The sequence below is a fragment of the Musa acuminata genome, chromosome BXJ2-6 (assembly GCF_036884655.1).
Source record: "Musa acuminata AAA Group cultivar baxijiao chromosome BXJ2-6, Cavendish_Baxijiao_AAA, whole genome shotgun sequence".
NCBI classification, from domain to species: Eukaryota; Viridiplantae; Streptophyta; class Magnoliopsida; order Zingiberales; family Musaceae; genus Musa; species Musa acuminata.
The window spans coordinates 8533255-8551656 of record NC_088343.1 but is presented as its reverse complement, the minus strand read 5'-3'; the positions used below and the strand labels follow the sequence as shown (position 1 = coordinate 8551656).

The 18402-nt window shown below is 46.5% G+C and overlaps 2 protein-coding genes across 2 annotated transcripts; both read left to right on the top strand.

The window, feature by feature from the left end:
• The first annotated feature begins 11783 nt into the window (after positions 1-11783).
• On the top strand, positions 11784-12616 carry LOC135614616 (uncharacterized). Its single transcript, XM_065112146.1, has one exon. It carries the CDS (start codon positions 11926-11928, stop codon positions 12499-12501), a length of 576 nt encoding a protein of 191 aa, XP_064968218.1. The 5' UTR covers positions 11784-11925; the 3' UTR covers positions 12502-12616.
• A 3012-nt stretch (positions 12617-15628) lies between these two features.
• Positions 15629-17593, top strand: LOC103987395 (pathogenesis-related genes transcriptional activator PTI6). The gene is made up of 2 exons (XM_009405688.3): positions 15629-16011; positions 16109-17593. Exon 2 carries the CDS (start codon positions 16258-16260, stop codon positions 17188-17190), a length of 933 nt encoding a protein of 310 aa, XP_009403963.2. The 5' UTR covers positions 15629-16011; positions 16109-16257; the 3' UTR covers positions 17191-17593.
• The last annotated feature ends 809 nt before the right edge of the window (positions 17594-18402 follow it).

Below are 18402 nucleotides of genomic sequence, written 5' to 3'. Positions count from 1 at the left end.
CAAAGGGAGGCTTGACGACGTTGCGAGCTTTCTATTGGTATGTAGACGGAGATCAGCGGAGCCTTCTATTCAGTTCCCCGAGTGGCGGTCGCTTCACTCTTCTCCTTGCCGAGGAAGAAGAAAATTATAAAGGAAAGCAAGTACCCAAAACAAATTCTTTATTCATCCTTTAAGGAAAATATCACACACTTATATTATATTGTATTATATTATTATTATTATTAGTATTATATATATATATATATATATATATATATATATATATATATATATATATATAACAATCGATTATTTGTATCATAAATTTAATTAAAATATTTAAAATCTCTCTCTCTCTCTCTCTCTCTCTCTCTCTATATATATATATATATATATATATATATATATATATATATATTACGATCGATTATTTATATATAATAAATTTAAATATGGGATGAATAATTAGAACAAAAATAGGACGTTAATTAGGATAACCTCACGAAACTCATCGGCGGCTTCCGCCGGCGACCGCTCAGTTCCTCTACGAGTCGAATCAACAGAAATCCCTTCCAATTTCCCCATAAATCAACGGGATGACGTGACGGTGTCATAAACATGACGGAGTCTGGATGAGATCATGGTGGGACGGTCCCCCGCGTCAGCACACCCAACCGCGGTAGAAGGTCAACAAGCAGTCTTCCCATTTATCTTATTTTAGTCATCCAAGTAAAACACCGATCGAATGTGACCTCACACCATCAGCACAAGACCTCTCTCTCTCTCTCTCGCACTCTCTCTCTCATCTCATTTCAGTCAATCAAAGGTAACCATAAAAAGTACATTAATGCTGTCTCGCAGCATAGTAAGCATATGGTATTCGACGTATAGGAAAACGTAAATCTGCACAGTAGTCATCTCGACAAAGAGAGAGAATCACGGCTGTTCTTATATTTGTGTTCTTTATGATGATACTATGCGTGATTGGAACAATTAATTCACTTGATTATTAGGTTGGTTGCTCTAAAACTAAAGAGTACCAATAAAGATAAGAATCCGAGACACATCGTCGTCATCGACATCATCAACACACAGTAGCAAAGGAGGGGGTGGTGTCAGCTTCCTTACCTAATCGAAGACCCACACGCAAAAGGCCAGTCAGGCTTGTTGGAAGTTTTGTATCGATGTGAGGGTGCTATGTCAGATTGCTATAGAGATTGAATTATTCAACCCAACTTTTCCAAAGCGTGTGTGTATGTATATCTATGTATAGTTTCTTTTTTCTTTTTGCTTTACGTAAAGTGATGTAGAAAGATTTCGAACGTTCTACGTCGAAGGTCGATGAGCTCGAGGAAAGGAATCATAAAAGGAGGAGGAGCTCAGTGGTCGAACAGTGCCACGTAGAACGGAGAACGGAGAGAGCTCACTTCGCTTCCATTCCGGTGACCGACATGCATATTGTGGTTTGCAAGTCGAAAGGACCGGTCCAAAGGTGCTTTGATCAGTATGTGTCTAAGTGAAAGATGACTTGGGGAGGGAAAATAAGATTGAGGTGTCTATCGCCATCGAACAAAACGACTCATCGATCGTTTTTCTTATCGACGAGTCAAAAAGGTTTTGGATGCTAACTCAAAGATACTGAAACGAACGGGAAAACAAAGGAAGGAAGGAAAGAGAGGTATAGAAATGAAAGCAAACGAATAGTGATCGATGATTAATTATATGCAAAGAGTTGGTTTAGTCCGTCTCTCCAAAACATGCAAACGCAAAGCTCCACACAAACAAAAGATTACATGATTTATGGGGCCCATAAAACTAGTGGGATTCCGTGAATCATGTGAAAGACACACACCACATTCATACCGCAAAATCCAAACGGGTGGATTGGAAGATGACCGAAGCCATTGTCGAGATTAAAATAAGAAAGGAATAATCTTCGTTGGATTTGACAAGACGAATATGATTCGAACAACTCTTCATCGTTCCATTGACCCGCAAAGTCACATGCCATGATCGATGACAACGCGGTTTCGAAATGAACTATCTCGAGAGAAGACGATTTCACTCGAATTCTATATCACAAAAATAATCGGGCCATTCTTACTTTTATGAAACCTTTGACTTCAACTTCCCCTTCTTTCTATATCAAAAATATATCCCAAGAATTAATCAATATTTTATACGTTCATTGGATGTAATTATTCGAAATATTATTCGAATGGAGTTTTGATAGATACATGACTTACGACTTGTTAATATATAATAATCTTAATGTCTCCTTATATCATTTATGTTATTGATCAAAGCGAACTATGTTCGGAATTAATGGTATAAGCGAGACTCAAGTTTTGGATAGATTGGGGCGGATTCGATGAGATTGTCATGACGATCCGAGTGACCCTTCGGTCATCTAGATCGTGTCATGTATCCCTCCACGATCCAAATGGCATCACATTTATCTCACCCTTCAAAGCACTCAAGAGCCAAACGGGTGCTCGGGGTAAGCTACGCGTGGTAGTTGCACAGGATCGAGCATGATTTAACTTATGATCATGCTGTGTAATCGTTTACCATTGAACTGATATAACATGATCTAAGCTTCGGAGTGTTGGTGAATCGTTACGACATGATTGAGAAGCCAGTATGGCTCGGTCCGATCCCGGATGTACAAGGTTGTCCAGGCGGAGAGTCGAGTGGAAGAAACGAATGTCAGGTCAGGTTGAGCTATGAGCCTCACCACTCGCTTCTCCGTCGCGAGCCCTTGCACTCAGGACGAGGTTGGGAGGAAGATTTTTCGACTCGACCTCTTCGAAGCTTAAGTTAGAATGATAGAGAGTTTAGTATTCACCGTCTCCCTCATTGGTTAGAAGGTTGACTTTTATACCTGCTCTGGGACAGTTAGTCATACGCGATCCTTTAATGGCTGTTGACTCCTCATAAGGATGACTTATACTCTACGGACGTGCACTGATCGACACGTACTGGTTGGCGTCATCCCAAGTTTTGTGGAATGACTCTGGGGTGTCTGGTGTCGCAACGGTTGGCATCGCACAACGCTGCTTGGGTTAGTGTCGTGTGACACTGTCCGGCGGTATCCCGAGTTTTGCGGAGCGACTCTAGGGTGTTCGGCACCAAGCACCGACCGACCCGTATTGGTCGACATCGAGAGGCATTGCTTGGGTTGATGACATGCGATGTTGTCCTAAGTTTTGTGGAATGACTTTGGGGTGTTTGGCATCGTGCGGGTTGGCGCCATGCAATGTCGTTCGGGTTGGCGTCATCCCGAGTTTCATGGAGTGACTCCGAGGTATCCAACACCAATCTGTACGGTACCGAACAATGCGGAGATCCCGTGGCACCTCGTTCGAGTCTGAGGTGTCACTCTGCGTTAGCCCAGAGATCCTCTGTCTGCTGAAACATGAATAATGCCAAAATATATCATATCACGCATAAATATAAGACATGTAAAATATTAACATGGTAGGATCTAAGGCCTTTCATGGAAGGGTTAGAAAAAATGATGAACTAATGATTATAATGAAATGGATGCTCGAGATGAATGCATGAAGACATAGGGAAATGGGATGCGAGGCCTGCTAAGTGCTACATAACCTCCTTCAAACAAAGATTCTTTGGGGCTTGGAATTGGTCCATCGCCGTTAGCGAAGCCCATAAGAATCCATTAGAGATTCTTTGGGCTTACAACTCCAAAAGAAATATAAGAAATGCAAACAGGCAATGCCGAGAGAGAGAGAGAGAGAGAGAGAGGGAGATGATATACACTCTGACAACACGAACCCATTCCAGACAGCAAACAAAAGTAGCGACTGCAAACTTCGATGCTCGTTTTACCATTGACGTGGTTTCGACGTCCTTAACCATAGTACCGAGATAAGCGTTGAGGTATCGTGAAATTATTAGACCGAGTTCTTAACTCAATGCTAATTATTTGTCAGAATAATACAAACAATAATAATAATAATAATAATAATAATTGTACAATTTATATAGGATAGGATAAAAATATTATCTCCCCACCATTAAAGGAAAAGAGATTCGGTAGCATTCGAGCATCAATATAGTATTATTATATGTGTGTGGCATTCCATCAGACTAGTCGATGGATGGCTTAATATAATAATCCGCACACGTGAAATTAATGAGTGAGGGTTGACGACTCCGAGAGCCTATCGTGTGATGCGCGAGTGGAGTCTAATTCGGGTGGCAAGACGTTGACTTGCATCGGATTGCGTGGCGTGGACTAGTCAACCGAAGCTTTTTGGTCCCCGAGCAAACGCATCCCGAGAGGTTGGTCGTGTATAGCATGCAAAATCGAATGGCTTTTGACTAGCTTCTCCCTTGACCGAGCTCCACCAAGTGGACTAGGTCAACGGCAATCGCATCTTTTCCTGACCCTTTCAATTTGTCAAAACGTTTAACGATTTGTGATCATTCGAGTGTTCTTTAAGAACACTCGTGTCAAAATAAATCGAGTACACGTTTCCCTATTCAGACCAGCTAAGCTATTATTTTTTATGTGCGACGACAAGTCAACTTAGTTTAAGATCGATTGAATTGTATGTGCTCCATAAGTACCACTTCGATGTTTAAATTATAAATACAAAAAAGAAAATTAGTAGGAAAAGCTGTATTAACTATGCCGACAAGTTCGGTTGATGGCCTCGTGGGACATAGTACTCAACACCAAATCTAACTGATTGGGGGTCAGATTCCCATCCACGGATGTAGAGATATGAAGTACATGGAATCATCCAACCGGGAATGGGACGCATGCCATGCCGACAGCGCTTCCCTTCCGCCTCTGTTGACAGACCACCTGAAAGATCCTTCTCCGCAACGTCGGCATCGATCATCTCGGCGGTTGCATGTATCTCCTATTCCTCCACAGCAACGGAGGCCGATTCGGCCTTCGATGTCATCTTTGTTTTATCCTCATCCAAAAGTTTTAGGTATACATCTAATATATTTTAATTCATCAATTCAAGAATTTTCTCCTTCACGGACGCCTTCAACGATCTAAAATTCTACAATAAATAAATAAATAAATAATATATATATATATATATATATATATATATATATATGCGATCGTCTATGAATATTATTCATTGTCGTTGTTGATGGCTTGATGATTGCATTATCATCTCCTCCTTTGAGCGTAAAGGATGCACGCTCATCACCGTGATATATGTTGTAATATAGAATGTCGATAATAATGAAGATGTGACACACTTGTGATTGCTACGTCTCTCCCCATCCCATTAAGTGTGCCATCCATCATTTTGTTTTACAATTATATTATATTATAACTATAAAAATTATTGTTCACATGAATAAGTAAAAAAGAATCGTGGGGACCGATTAAAGATTTATCTTACTACGTGATAACTTACTATTTCTTTTGACTATTTATGTTCATACTAAAACATCTTAGATAATTAACTTATACATTAGAGGAATTATATTGAGAAACCTTCCGACTTTCATACATGTTACACATCGGGTTATTCTACACATACGGATTCAAACTACGTCGGACTATTCAAGAAGTCAATGACTTTTTTCCCCAACAAATAAGTACGTCAGACTTCAAATAATAAAACACTTAAAAATATCATAAATTATAAAAATAATTCCAATAAAAAATAAAACACCACGGAACCGTATCAACGGTTCAATAAAATGATTAAATAAGTTAAATCCATTGAAATGGAAAAATAAAATAAAATCATAATTAGAAAAAAAATATTTAATTTTCTGATATAAACAATACATACTTCGATCGATCATGATAAAACTAAAACTCATACGATCGATCCCGAACAATTATGATACTAAGAGATGTTGTCATTGTAAACGATACAGGGAAACTCAAATAACAAAGATGCATGCGTGCTTGTAGAAGCACAGTCTCAGCCAGCTTCTCAGGTCTGCCATTAGCCATCTTTTCCTTTTCTCGAATATTTATCCTAGAGAAAAGGGCAACGGTGTAGCATAGTGTAAAGTGTTCCAGTGGAGCATCTGAAACAGACTTACCTTCTATATAAATATCGCACGTTCTATTTATATTTTTTATATATAAGGAATCCAAAGGCGGCCTCTGTCTTTACCGGTCGGGTTCGTTTCCTCTTGCACGGCGAACGGAGATGAAGCGTATCAGACCGGAAAGCGCGCCACCGTCCGCCAAGATCACCGCCAAGGCTCCGCGAAGGCAGAAGGCGTCGACGCCCAGGTCGGCTGCGGCGGGGAGGGCGCGGACGCCGGATTCGAAGGAGAATGCTCCACAGAAGGGCGAAGAAGGCGACAATCACCCGGTTGCGGCCGCCGGCTCGCAGCAGGCGTCCTCTTCTCTTCCATCTGCGCTGGCGGAGGAGGAAGTGGTGGGGTGGGGGGACGGTGCGGCGGAGCTGGGCGAGCGGTGGTGCCTGTGGGGCGTGGAGGAGGAGAAGCTCTCGGGCTGGTTCCCCTTCGTGGACGAAGACTTCCTCTGCTCCGACAGCGGGGGAGGCGAGGGGTGGTGGGGCGGCCTGCTCTGGGAAGAGGCGGACCATGATATCTGGCAACTGCAACACATCCACGAAATCCCTCACACCGCCGCCAAATGATGCTGGCCTTTTGTTCTTATTTTGGAAGGGAGAGTAGGAATCAGTGAGAAGAAGTAGAACAAGACAGGCGAGGCAAGCAACAAGAAACCGATAAAAATTGCTCCTTTGGAAGTGGTCTGTGGGTCTTTTGCTGTGTGTTTTAGCTTTCAAGGACATTTGTTCACGAATGGCGTAGGGGAGGTAGGAGACTTGCTGCAAGAAAGCAGCCTCCTTCTGCTCGCCGACTATAGGTATATCGTTATTGCATTCGTCATCCCTCTATTTCTCGTGTTCTTGCACCTCTCTGGGAAAATGGGATTCCATTTTGGGGTGCTGTGGAGCTAAGAAGGAAATGGTGTGTTCCTGTTTCCATCCTTCTGATGCTTGTGCCGTCTTTCATGTGGTTCGACGCCATCTCGGCTCCTTGTAGCCTTGTGACCGAGTGTGTAAGTATGCTTTCATGTGTGTTTCATAAGAACGATATCTTCTTGAAGAGTCTAATTTTATTCCCAATGTTCTATATTTTAACTCACTGTGTGGATGTGGAACTCAAATTAAAGCCGGTCTTTTTCTGCTGAGCCCGCCGAAGGATGAAATAGATGACGAAGGCAAGATTTACCACATTCGCAGGAATACAAGTCCGAAACAGAAAGCTCCATCCGAGCTTTCACTGCTCGCTACAGCTCCATGATGTTGTTTGGCATCACCCGCCCTTAAATGGCTTGTCAGCTTTTGTTTCTTGCAAGCTGCTGCTACTTGCTGCCGACTAGCGAACTAAATCTTGTACCACCGCATGCCCAGGCTTTTGGTTCTTTGTACCGACAGCTGGTTTAGAAGCCGAACAGTGGGGTTGTCGGAGAGCGTTCGTGGTTCCTATGTCCTGTCCCAGTCCGGTGATCTGCTCCGTGTTGTGGTATCCTTGTCTCTGTCGTTTGGGGGTACCAGAATGCTCTCTGTTCCGGCGCATCACACCCCTTTCCCATCTACGAGCTCTGTTCTATGTATACATCCACGCTCTCTGTTATGGAACAGTGGCGTCTAGCCTCTACGGCAGTCATTGTTCGCGAACGGATGAGCAATTCATATTTCATACGGTTCCACCTTTCGGATATATGATGGCCCACGGAGAGAATCCGTCGATCGCATAGGCCTTGGCAACTATGTTGGGCTCGATCCAGCATGCTGTATACGCGAAGCCATGCCGTGGTACGACTCTGCTCCGAGTATTGTGGTTGTCGATGCCTTTAGGTGGCGATGCATCGTTAGCGCAGTACGAGCGGCTTCCATTGTCGTCGGTAGGCGGAGCCGTGACGAAGAAGCAGCGGTTCCTATCAAACCCACTTGGATAATGCTTGCAGCTCGAACCGACCGTCGAAGGCTTAGACAAGACGGGAACATCATACATAAAGAGATCCAGTTCAGATGGAGACCTATTGCTCAGAGCGTTTGGAGGAAGTAGAGAAGAAAAAGTAAAATCTGTGTCACTAAATTCATGGCAAATAAATGCGTCCGTAAACAGAGCTTTCTGAATTCTGATGAGATAGGTGGAAGGAAGTCACGGATGGCACAGTTTGCTGGGCTCACAAGCAATCAACGTGGCCACCTTCAAACCACAGTGCACCAGCTACGGATCAGTGCCATTCTCCGCTGTCCAACCCCCCATCCGATTGAGGTATGAAAGCCATCTCAAGATTGCCTAATAATGCCAAAAGCTGGAGGTTGATGGCCACGTCTCTCTCTCTCTCTCTCTCTCTCTCTGTGCGCTCACTGCCATTTCCTTGTCGCAAGATAATAATATCTTGAACACGGAGGTGGGCGGTGCATTCTGGCAAAGACATACGTGGACAGCTTCGGATGTACATATTTATCTTGACATCAACATGTTCATTCTTCTATTGGCCGATGCGTCAGCTGATCACTTCATGTTCTTCGCGAAACCGATTCCTAATATCTTTTTTCGTGCGAAGCGTGCGGCGGTTCTCTGCCGTCGCCCGTCCATGAACTTGAATCGCCGCTACTTGGTTTATGCAAAACACAGTAGCTTGCTTAATTCCCGGGACCGGTTTTGTGAGAGAGACCCTTGCGGGCCAGCCTAGTGGTGCAAGGAAAGAACGATGGATGAGAACGCTGAGGCCTCTTCTCCGTTCCGGTCACTGTGCCGGAACGAGAGGGTTTAAGCAGCCTCGGAATAATTTCTTCAGACGAAGGGACAGCGAAGGCTGAATAACACGGCTTGTAGATGATCATGCTCGCCATGAAGCCCAGTGGCTGGCCATTGAGACCATTGTTGCCATTCTCAATTATGAATCAGATACCGGTCGACGCGAAAAGACGTGACATGTAAAGCAAAACCCTGGGCACAAATAAAGGGCCCAAAGCACCGGGCGAGTTCGATCCACCATGTGTTGTCGTTCCCATGGGGCTTTGCTTTCGTCTACGAATGGGCATCTCTGGAAAGAGTCGCGGTCACCGATAGTAATCTCCACCTCACGTTATGACGAATCTTCTTGTTCATCATGCATCGAGTCAACAACATCTACCAGTCCATATATAGTGGGTAATCAGTCACCATGTTTCCATCGACAAGAACGAGAGGAAGAAGGGATATGATTCATAGTGTTGCACGTCTTTGACGCAATACAACGGGTCAAGGCTGATCGAGACAGCCACTCTCTAGAGAGACTTTTCCCCACTGCTCGAGAGACTGCAGTATATTTTATAGTACAACATCGTTTGTACTGTTCACCGTGGTTTCCAACGAAGCGTGCAGCTCGATCTCACCCAGCTGTCCTCGTGTCTTTTGCGGTGGTGGGCGGTCGGCAAAATAGTTAAGCATGCGTATGGAACCATCCGTGACTCACAGCGATGTGAAGTCACAGACCATGCTCTCGAGACATGCCGCTTTCATGCGTGTTCTTGCGTCCAACACTCGCCACAATGACGACCTCCTACCGCCGGATGGAGGGGGAGAGAAGGATGAAGAAAACAAGACTAGGGTGCATGATTGGCATGGTCCACGTTGATGTCCTGATGCACTAAAACAATGGTTAGAGGCCAAACCTCAAAGCGAAGTCCTCTTGCTCCGTCCGCATCCCGGTGGGGGCCTAACTAGGATTGCAACGAAAGCAACCCGATATAATAAAGGGAGATTAATTTGATGTTTTCCTCTTAGTTCGATCAGCATTCAACACCATACCATGTTTTATAGTAAACTACGCCCAAGTTGGCATCTTCCATTAGGACTCGACCGAGGAGCAGACATGCAGTGGCCCAGTTGACCGAGGAGCAGACATGCCGACGCTTTTAACTCCGCCCCCTCCTCTCCTCTGGGAATTACCTGCCGAAGAGTTTGACTGTATTGTGATGCCAAGTCTGCCATGACGCCTACCTCAGCTGCACGCCAAGTAAACCACGGAGAAAAGTAGCAGAGGACAACCTCGGAATCTTGAACCCAGACACCCAGAGTTAGGTTTTCTGTGTGCTTCGCTGCCGTCTATCTGGGGCCACTACGCCATGGAATATGGAAACCTAACATCGCCTGGGGATTCTTTTCTTCCCCCTACTTGAGACGCAAGCAGCCGTACTAAATGGCCGAGAACGAACACCTCAGGCTTATTTTTTTGGACCTACTTTGATCGAGCAATTGCTAGGCTAGCAACAATTATATTAAATCCCGCTCTTGATGCTTCTATTCGATTAAAGAAAGAGAGATTTGGATGTAGAATATTGAAGAAACCGTAGCCCAATCAATGCATCTTTTCTTTTCACAGCAAATATTATCATCCTGTTGGAAGAATCTTAGTTAATGATGTTTTCATGCGCTGTCCATCACGAGGGACCCACCGTTGGGTCCGTTGGATACGGGAGAGATTTACTTCTTCTTCTTCCCTTGATGATATGGGTTCCATATTTTCTCTTTTGTGTTCTATTTGGTTGGTCGTATGATGCAGCGACAACGAGGACTGAGGGGAGAGGAAAAGAGGGACAAGAAGAAGTAGACAACGAGATAGAAGAAGGCGGTTTCGAGACGTCGGCTCACGTGAAGCCCATGATGTGTACATACCCGTCAGGACCAAACGGAAGAAAAATCTTTAAAAGGTGTTATATATTTTTAGAATTAATAATAGCGACAAGCGGTAGGATGGCGCGGATTGGAGTCAATTACCTCTCCCCATCATCCCACGGTTCGTATCACGAGCCACTTCTCGGTTACTCCCAACGCTATTTCCTGGATAGGCATGGGGAAGACGGGCCGACGAGAGATGGACAGATACCTAAACCCGGACCCCTACTGTCCGGCCCTTCCGACACCAAACACCCGCTCCCTCATATGAGACTCTTACACGTCGATAAAACACGCATCCTCAACCAGCCATCATCCGTTTGCATCGTGTGACGTGGGTTAATTAACCGGACCAGAACAGGACTCTTTACTCAAGTTATCCCTCGCCAAGAAACGAATAAAATCTTGTGTCGTATATATATATATATATATCCCTTGGCATTTCCATGGGCGGTTTCATCGTGCATGCAGATGGCACGCCTCAACAACCTTTCCGCGGTGTAACTGAAGGTGTTCGTGTTGGCGCGCGTGACGCCATTGCGTAGGAAACTAGTATAACCAAGAGAGTAGCGTCGTTGGTGGGCCTCACATGGGACCCACCTCTTGCAGCTCATGGGATTGGGTGGCGTAGATGGTGGCCTCGTTTCATTTGGGGAAACGGGAATAGGGGACACGGCACGCCATGTGACGACACCTGCCGTTGCACACCGTCCAAGACGACAGACAGAAAGCCCGCAGGAAACGCTTCCACCGTTCGAAGGAAGCGCCCTCGGAGAAAAGGAGAGGGATTAGACGGCATCCAAATCCAGCCGAGCCGAGAAGACCAAGCCAAACCACATACCCGCCACATCAAGACGGGGTCAGTGGTCCCCCCTCCATCCGGACTCGAAGCCCAGTTGACGACGGGCGTGTCCCTTTACCAATTTTTTATTTGTCTTCTTAATGAAGAAAAAGAAAAGGCAAAGCGCCCGTGATAGACGGCCCTAGAATCGCCCACCCCATCCGCCCACGTCTTTCTCTCGTTTCTTCCTTTTTACACTTTCGTCCCTGTGCTTTTGACGTATTGCATCGTCTTTTACGGAGAAGTCCCCAGGAAAACTCCGTTCCGCTTCCTATATAAACCCCCTCCGCCTGCTCCACCGTGTACAAAACCGCCACCGCGCATACTCTTCCCACTTGCTTTTCTTGTACTTTCCCACTGTACCCTCCTTCCATCACGGTGTGTTCCGTTCCCCATTCTATCCACCGCCAAAATAGAAGTCCTCTTTCTCTCTTGCCATGGAGGAATCCGGCGACCACAAGAGGCGCCGCGGCGAGGAGGAGGGAGACGGCTCCCCGGAGATCTCCTCGCCCGAGGCCAAGCGCCTCCGCGAGAACCTGCTCCTAGACGACATCCTCGATGACGAGGCCGGCGCCAGCGACAGCGACCAGGACCTCGCTTCCGTCATGAAAAGCCTTGAGGAGGAGATCGCTTTCCCGTCACCTCCTCCTCCTCAACCGCAGGCCGTTCTGGCGATAGACCAGCCGGATCTAGGGTACCTTTTCGAGGCCTCGGACGACGAGCTGGGCCTGCCGCCGCCGCCTCCCCCTGCTCCGTCCATGTCCGACGAGGGCGGCGAGCCCCCGGAGGCGGCGGTCGCCGTGGCTCCCGGCGTCGGGGGTGAGGTGGATGGGATCGGGTTCGGCCAGATCTGGGGGTTCGACGACGAAATCAACGGCTACGGCTGGCTGGATGAGTTCGGGATCCGGCCGGAGGAGAGTGCCGAGGCCGAGGTGAACGGGGTGGTGTTCGACGGCGGGCTGTTCGACTACGCCGATCTCCCCTGGCGATCGGAGACGCTGCCTGCCGTCTGATGGAAGCATTTCGTCTTCTTTATGAAACGTTTAGGTTGTAAAGGTTAGGGGAAGATGAATTGGCAACAAGGAAATTACCAAGGAAGAAGAAAGCCAAGTAGCAAAGTATTGCATCGGTCCTCCGCTTTCTATCTTAACCAAAAGAGATTCGTCGATCGACCTCACCACGCACTCCAATTGTGCGGAATTAGTGGCCTGCACCAATCGGAAAAATATCTCCGGGCACAGGCGCTGTACGCCTGGCGAGGCAAACGAACGTGGGTGAATGCTTGGATCTGTATCGTCAATTTTGGCCTCAATCCGCGAATTAACTGTGCTCTCGCCATAATAATGGTGATGTCGATACTGATTACTAAATAACATGGCGTCTCAGCGACGGCGTCCGAAACAAGTGGTGGTGGGCTCCACACTAACTCCACCATGTGACGATGTCCTGCGAACATTCCGTACGCGAATATGTCAATGGACTTCGATGGCCCCAAAGAAACGCTCACCTATCTCACTGTTTCCAATTTATCTTATAACCTAATTTAGATTTAAGATTGATGATCGATGCGTGAAGCCTCCAGTAGTCGATGCTATAACACTGCGATAGATGATCGATGCTTATTTATATTCTTAATACATCCTAAAGACGGTGTTGTTGCACATCTAACAGTAATCTCGAGTTGGTTGGGCCGCAGCCTAACCCAAATCAAGGTACAATCGTGATTTCCTAATCCCAATCTTAGCAAACATAACCCAAATGTTTAGATTTGGGTCAAACCCAGGCCACACTGCGGCCCCACGGAGACCATCTTTCGGTGCGGGAAGCCATGCGGACATTTCGCGGGCAGGAGAAAGTCTATAAGCCTAAAAAGCGTGAGCCTACCCTTCGCGTCCTCGATTCCCTCTTTATTCTCGACTTGTTTATGTTAATATCTAAAGAAATGACACTAAATCGTGACGAAGGTGCTAAAACATCAATCACGCCTTTTATGCCGCAACGGGAATGCACGTCTCTTCCCTGTTTCTTCCATCGCACCCATTTGGATGTTCGGATCCAAAGCTTGCTGTAATCTTAGAAGCATTTCAATTACATAAGCAGAAACCAAGGTTTCTTTTGCCCCGTGAGAGGTCTGTCGCACGTGAGTTCTCCATGGAGCCGTGCAGGTCCGGCATTCAACATACTGTGATTGGTGTCGGCCTGATGGGCTTACATCACCCTCTTTCCATCGCATCGTCACCTCCGGAGCCTGCCATGCGATTGATTAATGGTATTGATCGCGAATGTATACATGATGGGAAGGTTTTATAACCATCGGATATAATGAAATGCTTTCTCTTCCCATCGTGAATGTGATAGGACTTGTTATTCCAGTATTCGATTGGTTCCCGTCGCCTTTATACGGGCGTGCACGTGTTGATCCACACGTTCGGGAGTGGCATGGGATTCTCTGGGCCAACCCATCTGACGGCAAACGTCGTCGTGCGACTATTTGATTTAGTTTATTATTTTTAATAATTACTTTTCATATTAGAATCATATGGTGCGGACTGTCACGTGCGTCGTGAGAAGCGGAATCGTCGTCACCGGCGGAGGGCGTCACATGCGACATCCTTAAAGCCATGGAAATTGCACCATCTGACAGTCCATCTCGACTCAAATCTTTGACTACAAAGAGGGAATAATAATAATATCAAATGAAAAAAGAACTGCTACACTTTACACACATACATGTATTCACGACGTGGCATCTCACGTGATCTCCTCATCTTTTAGTGAAACCATGGCTCGAGCAATTGGGTTTCAAGCATGTGGAGCATTGTGTTTCAAGGATCTCGGACATCCACCATCGGAAGAGCATGCTGCTGTGCTCGATGGGAAAATGATTCGGTGTGTGGGGGACTGGCTCCAGTGTCCCAGAGGCCTATGGCAGCAGGGCCAAGTCCTGAGCTGTGGTGGTGGTACTCTGCGTCGATGGATCGGTTGGTCGGCGACGCCATGGACTGCCACTGCAGCAGCAGCAGCATTTCTTCTCTTTTGTCACCACACATCATCATCATGGAGAGGTCAAAAAAGCTGGTCGGGCTGCAGACGCCGATGAATCTTCTCCTGTACCACGACATCATTCTGCGCACCAACAAGCGTCGCGTCGTCTCCTTCACGCCCCTAGTAAAGCAAGCATTTCATCAAACATCGAATGGGGGCACTTCTTTTCTTAGCATTCTTTTTCAGCAGCATGCAAGCTTGGATTAGCTCCTCCTCCTCCTCCTCCTCCTCCTCCTCGTGCTGGTTTAAGATGTGTCGTCGAGTCTATCGCCTTCGCAGCTCGCCAAGCTTCCATGCGAACTTTTATCATCTACAAGCTTCTAAACTCTCTTCTTACGTTTGATGTTGTGAATTTAATTATTTATTTTATTCCATGTGTGTGTCATAGGAAAAGGGAAAAAGAAGAAAAGAAATTAGGGAGAGGACAAATAAATAAATAAATAAATAAAAACACCAAGATATCCATAAACATTTAAATTATTAGCGATCGATCAACAATTATTTTGTGTATCTAACGGGAGATATATATAAAGGAAAAGTACCATGTTTGGTGGCTAACAGTCAGCAAGCAGCCCAAGATTTGTAGATCTGATGGGATTGGGATGGATGTAATATATATAAATCGGGATAGATGTTTGGCTGTCACCCGTAATTTTTAGCATGTTTAAAGGTTAATCGCAGTACTGCCATTACTACTACTACGGAAAATAAAAACAACATAAAAGTACCATAAATTAATAGCTCAGTAAAAGTATTCATTATTCAGGAAATTACTCATTTCCCTCCGACGGTTCTGCGAAGACCAAACGTTTCTTAGTTTTTCTTCTTCTTCTTCGTTTTTCCTTTTAATTTATTCCAGCTGTTACCATCTGCGTCGTATATTTGTTTTCCTATTTTAACCCTCCGCCCGACGCCACTGATTTCCACAGACCCAAAACTGCACCCGGAGGCATACACGCGTGGCCCACCTCGTCTCACTGGCGTGTCAGATTCTGGGTTGACGTAGCAGTTCGACACCCCGACGAATCCCGTCGTGAGCGTTAATTTAGCGACTTCCCCCCTCGAGATTCGCGACGCAGGGAGAAGGACGGGGCCGGTGAGAAATCTGAACCGTACGCTCCTCATCTCGGTTCCGCTTTCCTCATCCGCTTCCGTTTCGCTCGTTATTAATGCGCGGAAACCCCATCTTTCTCCCTTCCTTTTCTCCTCCTTCCTCTTCGCTTTGGGGTTTAAGCGGCGAAGAGATCGAGAAAGCGAAGAGAGGGCGAGGAGAGGTCGAAGGCGAGGCGTGGATTTATGTCGTCTGGTTCCTTCGATTTATTGTTTCTCGCTGCCAAAAGTATCCAAGCTTTCGATCGGCATCTCTCCGTCTGCTGTGTCATCGGTGGTATTGTCTTCTCGCTCTTTCTCTCCTCCCCTCTCCGCATGCGACAGAGGCCCGAGGGATCGAGGAAGACGGATTCGATGCGATATACAAGGTACGGTCCCATCTCGCCTTCTGTTTTCACGAAATGTTTTTGGGAGAAATTTGGGAGACTCCTGACGATCGTCGCTTTTTGGGTGTTTTGCTTGCAGGGTTGGTTTTGGAGTGAAGTACTTCGGATTTCAGCATATAGATCTGTGTATTTTCCTCCTCATCTTCTTGCGAGGAGCCCTCACTTGACAGAGAGAACGAGAACTTCACCTTTTTTTTCTTTTCTTTTTTTGGTTTCTTGGAAAGAGAAATGCCGCCGCTTCAGTGCCTCCTCCTGAGGCAGCAAGACAAGATGCAGAAGAGGAGAGGGAGGAAGCAACTTTACCGATCTGGTTCCACTTCCCAACTCGAATCTAAGCTCTTCGCCAGAAGACTTCGCGTCATTTTCGACGATCCCGACGCAACCGAGTCGAGCGACGACGAGGGCGTGAACCGTTCCTGCCGCAGGAAGAGGGCGACTGTCGAGCTCCGGTTACCTGGTACCTTCCCCTTCCTTCAATCGGATGCCTCGTCGCAGGAGAGCAGCAGGAGGAACAACAAAACCCCGAAATTCCTGCGGAGGCCCAAGGTCAAAACCCTCTGCTCGGTGACTTCGTCTTCGACCACGTCCGCCGTCAGGTTTAAGGGCGTCAGGCAGCGGCCGTGGGGAAAATGGGCCGCGGAGATCCGCGACCCCATCCGCGGCGTCAGGCTTTGGCTCGGTACTTACGACACCGCGGAGGCTGCCGCCGCCGCCTACGCGGCCGCCGCGCTCCGCTTCCAGACCGAGAAGAAGAACCTGTCGGTCGCCTCTGCCAACTCCACCACCACCTCGTCATCTCCCTCCATGCGCTCGGACGCGGTCGCTGTGGCGGCTCCTTCCTCTCCATCCTCCGTGCTCGACGTCTCCCCCTCCGCCTCCGGCGTCGCGGATGATGGCCGTGATTCATCTTCAATTGCCCAAGACGCTGCGGAGGAGCCATCCATCGCGGACCTCTTCGAGGCGCAAGGGCTGCCGCTCCCGACCTGCGACGCAGAGTTCGCTTTCGGGTCGGACTTGTTCATTCTTGGCGATATCGGGTCGGAGCTGCTCCCTAACGAATTCCTCCGCCTAGAGGACCTTCCCGACATGGACGACGACATCGTCGGCGGCGATTTCCCCTCCCTCGAGGCCCTTAACCAGTGGATGGACATCGATTTCTGAGGGACTAGGGGATGATAATTTTGCAGCTTAGTTTCCATTCAAGAGTGATTATTATTATTATTATTATTATTATTATTATTATGGTGACTGCTAGTACAATAGTCTTATATTACATGTCAGGATATGAAATTGTGGGGTTGCTATTGTTGGAGAGTTTGGTGAGGGGAAGAGACGAAGAAAGAGTTTGGTGTTGTGAGGGTTTCAGTTTTGGAGCGTGAGCGAACAATTCTTGGGATTTTCCGGAGCTGTAAGAGCCGCCCCCAAGAAGACTTGTTGTCACCTAACCATGCTCTCTCTGTCTCTTCTCCTCATCTGTCGCTGCTGTGTGTTTGTCATTCAAACTGTGTGTTGGAATCTGTCATCCATTGTTTGTGAATCCTCATGGTTACCGTGTGCTGTTCAACCCATCGTTGCTGGAGGAGTTGTTAATCTGGCTAGTACTTTATGGACTTCCAATAACGTAGTAATTGGTTTGAATACCGCAAGTCGACTCTTGATCTTATATTATTGGTGAAGTTGATGGGTGAAGTGGATCCATTCTTCATGGTGGTCACTGTCCTCTGTAGAAAGAGAGGTTGCAATCTCTGTCAAACAGGGCAGTGATACATCGAATCCTTCACGTGGTAGTCTGTCTTTGACTGTCTCGCATCAATCCTTTTGAGTATTTTATGCATTTATGGTACACCAAATATATATTTATTTAAAGCCGGTTTGATTTGTATGCGTATTTGTTGCCATGGTCATCAGAGTTAATACTGGCCTCGAGATGCAGGAAACAGAGTCTTTCGACAAATATAAAACAGAGACCTCTGATTCGTTTGTTGAAGTGCAAACAAAAACAATATTGCCCAACCTTGGCTACTACTATTGATGGATGCTCCCTCTATGGCAAGGTCTGTGCAGAGAGATGCCGGTGATTACCGCATTCTGTGCTGAATGGGGGGTAAAATCAAAAGAACATGTGTGTGTATCAGTCAGTGGTTGACTTATGCCTGAAAGGTCGTCATGTAAACATGAGTAAGCTATTGGGATGATCGGCATACAACACTATCCATTTAATGCCACCAGTGCCAGGGAGGCTGTTTCTGACAAGCCACCCCAAGCCCAGCCACGGGAAACGAAGGCCTAATATTATGGTAGGTGAAAAATGTTTTGAGATATGGAAACGTGAGACACAACAATTCCAGACATTGTCATCGAAGAATATAAGTC

Coding starts and splice junctions, on each gene's coding strand:
- LOC135614616 (XM_065112146.1), top strand. CDS start 11,926: ATGGAGGAATCCGGCGACCACAAGAGGCGCCGCGGCGAGGAGGAGGGA.
- LOC103987395 (XM_009405688.3), top strand. CDS start 16,258: ATGCCGCCGCTTCAGTGCCTCCTCCTGAGGCAGCAAGACAAGATGCAG.